At 25.6% G+C, this 14,679-nt stretch overlaps 1 protein-coding gene across 1 annotated transcript; it reads left to right on the plus strand.

The window, feature by feature from the left end:
* Window positions 1–1,622: 1,622 nt before the first annotated feature.
* On the plus strand, window positions 1,623–3,852 carry Bm3346 (Uncharacterized protein; the record flags this gene model as incomplete). Its single annotated transcript, XM_043073244.1, has 8 exons — window positions 1,623–1,650; window positions 1,884–2,041; window positions 2,142–2,237; window positions 2,380–2,493; window positions 2,660–2,858; window positions 3,028–3,215; window positions 3,460–3,593; window positions 3,807–3,852. 8 exons carry the CDS (start codon window positions 1,623–1,625, stop codon window positions 3,850–3,852), a joined length of 963 nt encoding a protein of 320 aa, XP_042929178.1.
* Window positions 3,853–14,679: the final 10,827 nt, after the last annotated feature.

Genomic DNA, 14,679 nt, shown 5'->3' on the forward strand with positions numbered 1-14,679 from the left:
GCTTACCTCTCTCTTTTTTCCCCTTTTCTTTCATTCTCTTTCTTTTTCCGTTAACGTGAAACAATGTAATTTTTGTTATTCTATCTCCAAGCATTAAAGAATGCTTGTGAAGTCTGATTAGTTTGTCTTCGGGACACTTAATCCTAATGAGGAAGTGCTCTCAGAATAATAATCTGAAATTTTGATTGAGCTCAGTTCTGTAGCATTTGGAAAGCGGAATATTGGTAATTCAAAACAAGTCATTTGGGATTACTTGAATGAAATCCGCAGTTTAATAAAAATAACACAACGACCAGTTTAAGCAAGTGCTATTATTTATTTTATTATAAAAAGCACGATTTCTCAATACTTCAATTTTATTAATTCTCGCTGATTCCAGCAAAAAAAAAAAAAAAAAAAAAAAAAAAAAAAAAAAAAAACGGTTGGGAAGAATTTAATAGGTTTTTGAATTTTGAATAGATATGAAATAATTTCGCATTCACTGAGAATTTGTTGTTAATGGAATATGTATAGTTGAAAAAGTGGACGGAAATATTGTGAAAGAAGAAATTGTCTGAATGTAATAGTGATTGATTAAATATGATGTATTACATATGCTGCTGTCATTAAGCATTGTGCTTTCATATGCATGTCAGAATTTGAAAAGATAAAACCTCTCTTTATGAATCCCGAATTAAAGAATTCAGAGCTAGTTACTAATAATTGGATAAGTCAGAACGGTTTTTTTTTTTTAAATTAATTATCAATGTTTTAAATTATCAACGTCTAGATTTTAGCTGGTTTTCAAGATTGCCAAATTTATAATTTGAGATATTGTCTTCATTATATAATAGAGGGAGCATTTCAGTATTCATTATTTCGATTAACTATTAATAGGTCAGATGGTGGTTTACTGTCATTTTCTTTTCAGACAAAAATTGAAAAGTAGATTTTTTCTTCTAATGTTTGCAAAAACTTTTTTGCCAGCATGAAATATGCTTTAGAGAGGAAGATTCAAAAGACTCTGGGGAAATTGAAATGTTTTCCTGAATGAGGGTAAACTCCAAAAGAAAGGAAAAAAATGAAAGAAATAAAAAGCCTTTTGAGAGTTTAAGAATTTGTTAATAACGGATCACCAAAATTCACTAAAAGAGGACCTTTTCTTCTTTAAATATCAAGAAAATTGTCTTTTCATTTTCTCTACTTTTACACTTGATTTATTCCTTTCATTAAATAATATTACTCAATGTTGACCTTATCATTAATCAATTTGATGGTTTAGCACGAAGATTTGTGTGATACGTCACACCATTGTTGTAGTGCATCACTTGTTCTTTTTTTTTCTCGCATTTGAAGCCAAACAGTAATCATTTTTAAATTCCACTTTCTCGAAAACTCAAATTTTGAAAAAACATCAACTGAAATTTCAAAGTGTTATTTCAATTAATGTTCACTAGTAACTAAATGATCGAGGATTATAATGCACATATCACTGAGAAATACTTTTCCAGGAAGTGCATGCAATTGTTGAAGATCTTTCGCTAAAACTTGGAACATCTGGTGAAAAATGGTTACAATCAGCAACAAAAAAGCCGAAATATTTCGAATTTACACCGGTCGAGCTCTATGCAATCACAGAAAGAATGAAATTAGCTGAACCAACAACAAATGGCACGTTATTTTTTTGATAACAAAATTTTTTTTTTTTTTTGTCATAGTTTTCCGATTCATGATGTGCTATGTAGTAAGAAAAGAATAGGAAGAATATTGAATTAGTTAGCGTTTTTCTTTTTTTTTTCTTCGAAAAAAGCACTTCTTCCCAAAGGAAAAGATTGCAAAATTGTTTTCATGAAAGGAACTATATTCTTCAAGAAATTGATGTAAATCAGATTTTTATCTTTGAGGTGACGGGAAAACGGATGTTGCAAATTATGTAGAATTTTTACATAATGTTCGAAATTTAAAAGTTCGAGGTGCTCGAGGTTATGTCGGTACATCGAATATCATATGGAATTCCTTACCATTTGGTCTTAATCTATGCAAAAATATCACAGCATTATGGGTAGGTTTTACATTAGTAACAGTTTTTTGAATATAAAAACGATATAAATTATGAGTGAATCTTCAGTTGATTGGTATATTAACATCTGCAAAAGTTTCAGATAAGCGATTTTGATGTACGCATGATTCATGACTTATATTCGGTGCGTAATACATGTAAACGGGTCGTCATCCATTATTCCATGAAAAAACTTTCAGTTAGTTTTGTTTCTCAATTCAATTAATCGGTTACCGATATTCATCTGAGGATTATAATTCCTGTCATGGTTGTGTAAGGATAAAATAATAGTTACATCTGTCGATTTTTCTGAATCATGAGTGTATTTTTTTTTTTTAAAGGATTTCTTCCTAGAACCCAATGAGATGTTGCCATTTGAGAATCAAGAGAAATGGTCTTCTCTTGAAGAAGTTGATTTTTCATTCAACGAACTTGAAGAGATTGATGAAAGCATTGTAAGTTTCAAAATTTTCTTACGAAAAACAGTTAGCGTAATTTTGTATTTGTGATTCGATCAGTGATTTTTGAACCGTCACCTTGTTTCAGATGACAACTTAATTTGATTTATCGAATTTATCTTTTTGAGGATTTCATGTAATACTATTCAGATTTAATTTTCAGAGTTTGTTAAGTTTGGTAAGGAAGATGAACTTATCGCATAATCTTCTGCGAGGTATTGGAGATCACTTGCAACATCTCACAATGTTAACTGAACTTAATGTTTCACATAATGCTATTGAAGATTTGGATTTATGGTATATGAAACTGGGTAATGTAAAACGCTTGTATCTTGTTGGCAACAAAATATCTGCATTGAATGGTATCTTTACTTAGATTAGTTAGGTGAATAAATTATAATCATGCTTAGTATAATTTCTAGAATTATAAACTTGCGTGAATAGTGCTTTATTTATTTGTTTATTTATTTTTTATTGATGACTATTATTTCGTAATTTCATTTCTCCTTTAAAAGTGATTTGTTTTTACAGGACTGCATAAGTTATATTCCTTGGAGTTTTTGGATTTAACCGATAACGTTATTGCTTCTCCCGATGATATTCGAGCAGCTGGTATTCTCCCTTGTTTAGATCATCTAATTTTGCGGGGCAATCCAATCCGACAAGTCATTGAATACAGAATAAAAGTTCTAGAGCACTTCGGCGAACGAGCTATTGAGGTTGTTGATTTGATTCGAATTTTCATTAAAAGAATAAAAAACGAATGTTTTTCTGCATAAAAGTTTTCAAAAAAAAAAAAGATTAATCAAATATATATGAACATAACTTGCTATCTGGCCACTGAGTGGCCAAGTAGTTCTCATGAATAGGATGTGACCACCATTAGCAAGTGCAGTTTGTACGTGTGCTTGGACTTGATTAGTTCTAAATACCGTTTACACTTAATTGTTTAGAATATTGTAGGTGAAATTGGACAGCAGGAAACCTGATCAACGTGAAGTGGATACGGTAGCAGTTCGTTTAGCATTACGAAAAGCACGAGAAGAGAAAGAAGAACAGACTCGAAAAAAAGCATTGGGAATCGATGAAAGAACGAAGTTAAACTTGAAATTTTTTTTACTTCTTGGAAAATTTTTCTAGCATTTAATTCTTGGAAGATTTCCATGATAAGAATTAGAAAATATTTTTACTATTTATGAAACCATGCAGAAATTATCGGTAGCGGAATGAACAATTATTGCCATGAAATTAGATCTTTCACTAAACTAATTCGTGGACCAAAAAAAAAAAAAAAGAAATTTTTATTGCAGATATTTATCCGACAAAGATATAAACTCTCCAATTTGTTCACTATAAGGGATGATCAGATTCAAACGAAGTTCTTAATATTACATTACGAAAGTATTACTTATTTTGTGGTACAACGTTGAAAGTATTTAGATTATTATTTGTCCCACAGAATTTATTTGATTTTTATATTTTATTCGTTTTATCATGTCTTTCATGTATAATGCAGAAGAATAATTTTTGTTCCCTTTATTCAGAAGTTTTTTCTTTCGTGTTCTTTGTTAAATATTAAAAGAGATGATGAGTTAAGTAAATGCATCATTTACTGTACTTATTTCTTATTTATATTTTTCTATTTCTTACCTTTTCTCATAAAAGTAACATCTCATTTTACTAATTCAGTTGGTAGGTGAATTCGCAATAGTTTTTTTTTTTTTTTTCCTAGGACTTATGTTTGATCATGTATACTTTATTTTTTGTAACTAAATTCTTTCCATTATATGGAATATCTAAATAATCTGGGTATTTTGGTGATGGTTTGGATGAAACAAGCAACGACATGTTAAGTTATTTTTTAAATGATTAATCATCTTTTGGAAGTTTTTTTTTTATTCCACATTATATATAAAAATGCTTGTATTAACTCTCATTGTGTTATCATGTATCGGTGTATTATATATGCATGGATATAGGTCGGTAAAATGTGCATAAAGTTATATTTTTGGATAAAATTATAAAATTATCACAGTAATATCATAATCAATTATATATATCTTCGAATGATTATTTGTAGAGATGTAACTGATATCACGAAGACATTACTTGTCTACAAATTTGCTAAGTTTGAAAGACTAATTCATTAATTCAAAAAATCAAGTAAATTGATACGCTATGTAATCACATGCTCAAGTAGTAAGCGAAACTTGATGATTACATTGCGGTATTTAATAAATGTTTTAAAAATAAACAATTTGCGCTTTATTCCGCCTTTGTATGATTGATAGTCCATAAGTGATACTTAATATATCATAAACTCATCAATCTTAATGCATGTAGAACGGGGTTGAAAAGTAAGACTGAATGTACCATTTATGGTTAGATTTATTAATTGTTTTAATGTATAAATCCAAAGATTTTAATTCTTATTTATCTTTATTTAAGATTTAATTTTTAAATCATTATTGGAATATTATCATAATATTTATAGATTTGTCCCTCTATAATTCCTCTATCCTTGTTGCTGCTATCGATGCCTTTCTTCAAATTAGTAGTACTACTGCTCCTGTCATCACTGATAACCAATAGTGATTGTTTTTTTACTATGATATTGAATCAACGACTTATGATAGAAATTTTGAAAAGATTTCCATTACATATGTGAAGCAAGAAATTATTAATTTAAATTCTATTGTCTTTAAATTTTAAACTAACTTTTTTAAGTAAAGTTATTTCTTTTATTGCTTACTTAAATTAGATGTAAAGAAGAGTTAAAGTTTGTACTGCATCAACAATTTTTGCTGAAAATGTAATCGTTGGTTGGTAGTGCTAATTGATGAATGTTATGGATGATATTATAGGAATAAAAATTAAATTCTTTGGAAATTACATTGTTAAGTGAGAAAATTTTAACTTGATATAATCCGAAAAAATGAATTTTAATTCTGTGATTTTAGGTTAATAATTATCATGATTAATTATTTATTTAACATAAGCTGTTATCTGACTACAAGCAAATTATACATTAGTCATAAACCGTTTTTCCTGAAACGCTTTGCAACATGACTTTAAATTGTCTTGTTTAATTAAGTTTTGTAATTCAGGTCGGTTATTGCTATGCGCTAAACCTTTGAATTGTATATGTTGCACTTCTTACTACAATTATCTAGATGAAATTTGACAAATTCTTATTATATTCTAAAAATTCATCCATAAATAACGATTGAATGAAATTTGGATCTATTGAAATCTTTCTAGTTTGATTACTAATCTAAAATGAAATTAGTAAACATAAAAATTATAATAAAATGATAGAAAATTCATCCAGTTTGCAATTCTTAAAAAATAATTTAAATAATTTATGAAAATTTCCTGATGATAAAATACATCAAAAATTTTTTTAGAATATACATCAAATAAATTTTCAGCAAAGAATTACAAACCAGGTAACATTTAAGAAAGAAATGAAGAATACCAATAATTTATCAGGTAATTTTCATTTTCATTTTTATAAGATGAAATATCACGATTAAGGTTGCAATTGCTATTGATGATACAGAATGCATGATGGTTTGTTTGATTTTGTATTTGAGAATAGATTTGCTCCCGTGAGAAAACATCACCTCATCAATTATAAGGCGGTCTTCGTCAGTCAGCACCGTAACTGAGTAAATAAAAGCTTTTACCTCTTTGTTGATGTATTCACATTGCGCCAACTTGTTACTACACTTTGTTTCATATATAGAAATTTTGAAACTAAATAATTCAAAAAAATTCCAATGTATATTAATTCAAAAAAAAAAAAAAAAATATTATTACCATCTTAAACTCCAAAAAAAAGAAAAAAAAAACTTTTTTTTTTCAAACAAACAAAATATGATTTATTTATGGTAGAGCATTTTTGAGATAAAAAAGATTAACTAATTGTTATGAAATTAATTTGGAATTCATTTTGATTCTAACAAAATTAATCATGGATGTTTAACTTTCAAATAAGTTCTCCTGTTGAAAATTTAATTTAATTATAGATATAAAATTTGTTCTTGTAAATGGAAATTTGACATGAAACCGTATGAAGTTTATTTTAGAATGAAAATTGTTCATCATAAATCATAAAAATGAAAAATTTGTCCTAAAGATATATATATATATATATTATATATATATAATATATATATATATATATATATGTATACTTAAAGGATCGATCAGGTTGGCCTATGTTTATTCCGGTCAAGTTTTCAGTATATGACATTCCTTGATCCATATAATCCGCTATGCAAATTTTCCTCATCAGTAATTAACTTCTGTGACAGTTCCGTTATATGTGATTAGTTTAACTTATTAAACAAAAATATATTGTTTTCAGCAAAAAATTATAATTTCAATCAAAACTATAATTCAAAAAGAAAAGAAAAAGAAGCTAAAACAATGCAAGAATGATTAAATTTTTTTTCTTTTAATCAAATAAATCAATTAAAGAATATAAATGTGCCATAGCTATAATGTAAATAATATTATTTTGTTTTATTAGTTTTACTAATTCAACAATTATAATGACAAATAATCGAAAGTAATTTATCAATTGTACTAATTTAACAATTACAATACGACTAATAAAGACTATAATTCAAAGAGAAACTATAATTTCAATAATTCAAAGAGGAAAAAAAAACGAAGGCTGAAACAATGCAAGAATAATCAATTTTTTTTTTCTTTTTTAAATCAGAATTACCTGCAAAACAAGGATAGACCAATTTATCAATTCGAATAATTTCATTTTTTCAAGAGGAAAGAAAATTGTTTTGAAAATAGTTACATTTTTTATTTATTCTTCTCTCCCATTCTCTTTTTTTTAATTTAAAATATTACAAAACAAAAAAAAAAAAAAAAAAAAAAAAAAAAGAAGATAGCCCCTAAATGTTAATATCACCTGTAAAATGACAATAATAAAGCATGAAGTATGTTCTGCTAGTCTACACTTTACTATTCTTATATGTCACATAAGTCAGCTGTGATTTCTTTGCTACCATATTAACACCAACTTATCATTAAAAGAGATATGAAAGAGAAGAAATAAGGATGAAAAAGAGAAAAAGAAGAGAGAGGGAGAAAAAAAGATTAGTTAATTATATGAAAAAAAAAAAAAAAAAAAGAAAAATTAAAATATGATACTATTTACTTAATAATGAAAAAAAGAAAAAACAATGAAAACTTTTTCAATCTTAATTAAATTGTAAAATTTTTTGCTAATTATTAATTACATTCAAACAAAAAATAAAGATTAATCCAAATAAATGAGACTAAAAATTTTAATAAATTTAGCAAAAAAAGAAAGAAAAAAAAAAAAAAAAAGAGAAAAAAGAAAGAAGATAATAACAACAAAGAAAGAGTAGCCGGATAAGGTTAAAAGACGCGCCTGTTCATTCCTATCTATTGAGACAGATAGCATTTATATCCCAACCAGAAACTTCTAAATCACAAATGTATGTGTGTGTGTGTGTGTGTGTGTGTGTATGTATGTATGTATGTATGTATGTGTATTCATGTGGCATGTTAAAGAGGTATTAGATCAATGTATAGTTCAAGAGTTGAAAACCTCCTGACGCCATCAGTCAACAGATCATTTTCTTCTTCCTTATTTCTGTCCACTATAAAAAAAAGAAAAAAAAATGCCATTCAATTTAGCATTCATATTACATACGCCTGTTTCATACGTATGTTTTATTCACTTTTTTTTTTTTTTTTAAATTTATTTCTATTTTTAGACTATTTTAGAGCAATAATTTAGAAAAAAAAAAAAAAAAAACAAAAACGATTTATCTCTATTGTATTATTTATTTATTTGTTTGTTTGTTTGTTTTTTTTTTTTTTTTTTTTTTTCATACAACGATTATTAGAGAATGAAAAAAAAAAAAGAAATGAAAAAAAAAAAAAAAGAATTGAAACTTTTTTAATAAATGATTCAACGAACTTCATGTTATGCTACAGTCACCCTCACTCAAACATACTTTCGTTTTACACTGTACGTTGAAAAATGTTGAAGAAAGAAAAGATGGAAACGAAAATTTAGAAAAAAAATTATATAAAATTTAGTATTAAAATACAATATTTGTTTTGCTTACCTTTTTTCTTCTCTTTCTTCCTCTCTTTCTTTCTCTTTTTTTTTTTTTTTTTTTTATAACAAAATTTCAATTATTTCCTATTTTTGAGCAATAATTTTATTCAAAAATAAAATAATTAGTCTGAAAAAAAAAAAAAAAAGACGAGAAAACTTGATGAAATAATAGCAAATATATACAAATACGAATAATAGATCATAATATTTATTCATTATGTAAAAATTTATTTTATATTCATTTCATATTTTAGTATGAATTAATAATGGAATATTTAATAATTATTTTTACATAATAAAATATTGATTTATTGGTAAAAGACGCTATGTTAATCGATAATTTTAATTGATGGAGAAAAATTTTTTTAAGTTTTTTTTTTTTTTTTTTTAAAGAGAAAAATTTTTTAATTTTTTTTTTTTAATGAAAAATATGAAACAATCTCATAAATTAACAAAAATAAATGTCAAAAAAAAAAATAAATAAATAAACTTATATACACAAGAAAAAAAAAAAGAAAAAAGAAAAAGGTAGAAAAGAAAGAGAAGAAACTTGATCTTGTTTGATTTGAAGAACAAACAGGAATGGAATCGAAATGGTACCGCTAGTGCTTGAGACATTGATGAGTACAATTGAGGTTTGTTTGAGTAACCCATTTCAAGCTCATGCTTTCTTCGTCTTTCTTTACTTCATAATAAATCTTTTCATCTTCATTAATTTTTCCTTTTATTTTATTATTTATGATTAAAAACAAATTAGTCATTCAATAGGGTACAAATAAACAATTATTAAAATCTAATATTTCTTTAGTTAATATTTGAAATTTTAAATAAAATAAATTTCTTTTCCGTTTTTTTTTTTTTTTTTTTTTTCAGTAACCTAACAAATATTTGTTTTTTGATATTTATTGATATTATACATCAAAGTTGTACAATAATTAATAATCTTATCAATGAAAAAAAAAGAAAGTATTTTCTTTTTTTTTTTTTGGAATTCAAATTATTCATTATTTCATTTGTTAAGAAATATGTTACAGTAGCAAATTGAAAATAGATTTTTTTTAAAAAAATATTTTGTATTGTTATCAATTATTAATTTTTTTCATGTTGTTATTAATTTTTTGATTTAACTGTGAACTAAAATGTATTTATTTTATTTTATAAAATAATTAAATTACATTAATATTTGGTAATATTTAATACAATTAAACTTTTCCATAATATTTCTAAAGGATACTTTCATTCTTTTAACATTTGTTAACACTTATTGTAAATACAGTAACTAACCAAAACAGTCTTATTTATTAATTTTAGTATCACATAATAATAATAACATTTCATTTTATAATCGTTTACAATAATCAAAATATTTTATTTTTTTTTAAAATGTAAATTATGGAAACGAAATTTTTTTTAATTTATAATTTCTAATTGTATTAATTTTAATTGTCAAAATGTATAAATTAAATGTATGAGTTAAAAATGTTGATGGTGCTTTCATATCGAATGATAATATTTTGTGTTTGAGAATACTTTACCACTTAATTCGATTTATATGCGTGAGAACACATCACATCTTTTGCTTATGCTTAATACAATAGCATCGAAACTCTCAAAACTATTTATCAACTTAATTCAGTCAGTGCAAATGCTTCAATGAATACACTTTACATTTCACAGTCATATCGTCCTTCCAAATACTGATTCATTCGATTAAAAGTCAATTTAATTTAAGTAATGAATAATTTAAGATTAAAATTGAATTTTTTTGTTTCGTTCTAATGATTAAAATTTAACATTTTTCGATTTATTTCGAAAGTTAATGTTAATAGCGTGATTTTCATCTAACTTTTAAATTAATGTAAGAAAAATTTGTCGAAATTATCATTTTGTTATTTTGCTTGCTACCAATAATATTTCTTGCTCATTTATTTTTCATGAATTTTCATCATTGTTTAAGTAACAGTTAAAATAGTTAAATTTTAAAAAGTTAAAATTATTGATAGTAAATAGTCCTGATGAATTGAGATTAATTTGTTTAATGAATGTAGTTCAAAAATTTCAATCAACATTTACCACTTTTAAGTAATTTAAAGGAATGTTTTTTTTTTTTTTTTATGAATTTCAATTATTTTATTTGAAAATAATACAGAATTTTTCGTTTTCTTTTTTGTCTTTTCTTCTTAACACTTTTCCTCATCTCTTCTCTGTTACAATTGTTTGCTCGAAAATGAAGATGTGACATTGAAGGCAAAAGGTCAAAATGATGTTGCAAAAATTAAAATGAAAAATTACTGGTGAAAAAGATTGATGTTATGTGTTGCACAGAAAAAAAAAAAAAAAAAAAAGAAATATCATAAGATTTTATAATTGTTAACTATAACATCATAATAATTATGAGTAATTAGGTGATAGTAATAAAAGTAGTGATAATGTAGTAGTAATAGTTGTTGTTGTAGCATTAATAGTAATAGCAGCAGCGTGACCCGAGTAGCTTCCTCTGATAAGGACAGAAAGGTATACAAATGATGGAAAAGACACATGCCCTGGGATTGATCGTTTTGGGACAATCACTGATATGATAACGATAACTTTCATTCATGTAGATCGCAATGACTATCAAGTCATTCACTGATAACATCATTTAGCAACATTTCATTACTTTCCATACGTTTTCCAGAATTTCTCTTTGCCATCTTTGTCTATGTTAATTTAGTCAAAGTTATAATAAAAAGAAAAAAAAAATTTTTTTTTTTCGAAATTTAATACTTTCATCTTGAAATGACTCATTTTTTAAAAATAAGTTATTCATAATTATTTGAGAATTTATTTTCTAAATGATAATTGAAAAAAAGAAAAGAAAAACAATTATTGTTGCATATTTATTTTATGACAATACACAAACTGTAATTTCATTTTCTTTTTTATTTTTTTGCTTACTGATTAAAAATAGCTTGTCTTAAGCGATAAGAAGATTACTTCATCATTGTAATTAATATTCATTATAATTATTATTTTTCATTTTGTGAAGTCTTCTTCTTTTCTTTTCGTTTCTCGAATATTAAGAAAGAAAAAAGAACTTTTTTTTTTTTTTTAAATTAACAAAATCCTTTCGCTTTAATTTGAAGAAAAAGAATGGTTTTTCTCCCATTTCTTCCTAAATATTTTATAACAAGTTCGTCATTAAAAAAAAAAAAAAAAAGAAACACTAAAAAACATTTGCTGAAGTTTTTCAGAAACAAGTAGATATGAATAAGTGATATCGTTTCCTGATCATTGCTTAACTAAAATATAATTTTCCCTGTACTTATTAAGTTTATTTTAACTTTTGTCAAAGAGTTTTTAAATATATCAAACTTTCTCGTCTTTTTTTTTTTTTTTTCTTCTGACAATTTATTTTGCAACGATTATGCATAGCATTCTGATACTTTTCAGATTTCTTCATATTTATTCTCATTTACTTCTCCTTCTTGACGAGAATCCATAATTTTATTAAAAGTTTCACTTTATTTACTTTGTAAACAGCAATTTAAACTACTTGAAAATCTCATGAGTTTATTCATCATACTGTCAACTATTTTCTATGACATTAATCCGCATAACTTGATTCAGAATTATTTAAAACAAACACTTATTTCCATTCAAATTCATTCAAATTTAAAAATAATTTTCAATTTTCTTCCATTTATAAATAATACTAATCCAATCAATTGATTTATATTCAATATTTTACTGTCAAAAATAAAACAACAAAAAATAGTACCAACTTATTCCGGAAATTTAATGTTTTATTTTATTTTTTTTTCTTAATTTTTTTTATTATAAATATGAAATGTCTTATATGATTATTATCAATTATTAACAAATTAATTATAATTAAGGAAATTTTTTATGCATTCCCTTTGAAGAAATACTTTAACCAATTGACGACCAATGCTGATTATTACAAGAGAGAACGGAGGTTAATGTCAGGAGCTTAAGTCGAGAGTTCGGTTCGACATACACCATACACCATACACATACACATACTCACATACATACACATACACATACACGGCTGTGCTGTCTTGATGATGATGTTTAGCCTATGTTTGTAAGGAAAGATGTATAGTTAGATTGGTTGGAACAAGCCTGTGCCTGCCTCCGGCCGTAAAATGACCTCCTGTCTTTCTTATGCGTTATAGATACCTCAGATATAGCCGCACCTCACATACATTCCATCATTTCCCAACATATATATCCACACATACATACATTTACCATTATTCTTACATATAAATATTAACTATTTTTTCCTTTTTTTTTTTTTTTTTTTAATCAGTCAAAATGGAAAATTTAATGAAAAATTTCTATAACAAGAAATAAATGATAATTGATATTTGAATGTTAATTTATTTAGAAAAAAAAAATACTGTAACTAATGATTAAAAATATATTAATGTAAATTATTGCTTATTTCAAATTATTTCATTTTAAAAATACATGTAAAAAAAGAAGAAAAAGAAAGAAAGAAACTTGTGAAATTTCTCTTAATTATTACAAAAAAGACAGAAGTAGATTTTTTTCATTTTTTTGTAGCTAATTATAGTAGCAATATTAATTACATACACACCTGTTCAAATGTCAAATCATACATTTCCGGTTACAAAAATTATTATCATATGTGGATGAACTATTTCTGAAAAGAATAAAAGAATGGAATGAAAGAAAGAAGGAAGAAGAAGAAGAAACGAGAGAGAGAGAGAAAGATGAGAGAAAAAAAAAAAAGTGAATTTACTGTAAATTAGCCGATCTGTTCAACAGTTATCAATCTATTTCACTGTCAAAAGTAGTTCTTATTCGGACTTTTAGTTATTTATAACAATGAATGTGTAAAATAGAGAGAAAGGGAAAGAGAGAGAAAGAGAGGTGAAAATTTTTAATGCGTGATTGAAGTACATAAATGTGGAAAGTTTGATGAGGAATGAAATAAAATGTAAATGGAAAGCGTTAACCTGATACACAAAAGGATTATTTGTAGTATGTTGTAGTTTGTAAAAGGCAATTTTATTAAAGTGTAAAGAAATATATCTTGTGTGCGTGAGTTGATCATTTCTATTGCGTAACTTATTGCAAGCAAAATACTTCAATATTCAAATATACAGATGTGGGTAATAGGATGATTGTTGACGTTAGTAAGAGTTAAAAGTTCCGGAAAGTGATCGAAAAAGGGCGGAGTAAAATTTGAAAATTGAAGATTTCAAAAAGGAGGATGAAAAGAAATGGAGGTGGAGTTTAGGATAGGCTAATAGGCACGACTTCCTTTTGTCAAAGTAAAATTGCCATCATTCATGTGTGGTGGAATTTTTCAAGAAGCTCAAAACTGATCGAAATCAAACTTCATCATTTCAAACAAACGAGCATATATTTTTCAGTCATCTAACTACAAGATTAGCATCCATTCTTCTCAATCATTTTCGGTATATTTTTTTTTAATTATGAATTTCTTTCTTTTTCTTCGTTTTCTTTATTATGTTTTTCTTTGCATAATTTATATTTTCTTTTAATAATAATTGCATAATTTATGTATTTTTATATAAAATAATTCCAAATAATAATAGTTTCTTTTAGATTAATTTACAAATAGATGTGTTTTTCATATTTCTTTTATTTTAAGTGATTCATTATCCAATTTTACTCATCCATGTAGAATATTTGTCGTTATTTATAATTTCATTTATATTAAAAAAATCATTTATTGGCTATTTGAGAAGATAAGATTAATTCCATATGAAGAGAAATTTCTTGAAAAGAAAAATAAAGATTAGAAAAAAGAAAGAAGAGAAAAAGCGGGAGAAGACAAAAAAAAAGGAGATGATTTTGAGTAGGAAGATAGATGCGTGTGTTAAATAGTGATATCATACTGTATGTGCTTATGTTGTGTATGGGTACGGGTATAGGCATGGATGGGTAGGGGTATTGGTATATGGGTATGAACATGTTTGCTAATGAAATGAAGTAGAGGAAGAGGAAGAAGATGGAGAAGGAGCTGCTTGCTTTAGTTTGGAACGATAATAGGCTAAGAG

Source organism: Brugia malayi, assembly GCF_000002995.4.
Source record: "Brugia malayi strain FR3 genome assembly, contig: Bm_v4_ChrX_scaffold_001, whole genome shotgun sequence".
NCBI lineage: Eukaryota > Metazoa > Nematoda > Chromadorea > Rhabditida > Onchocercidae > Brugia > Brugia malayi.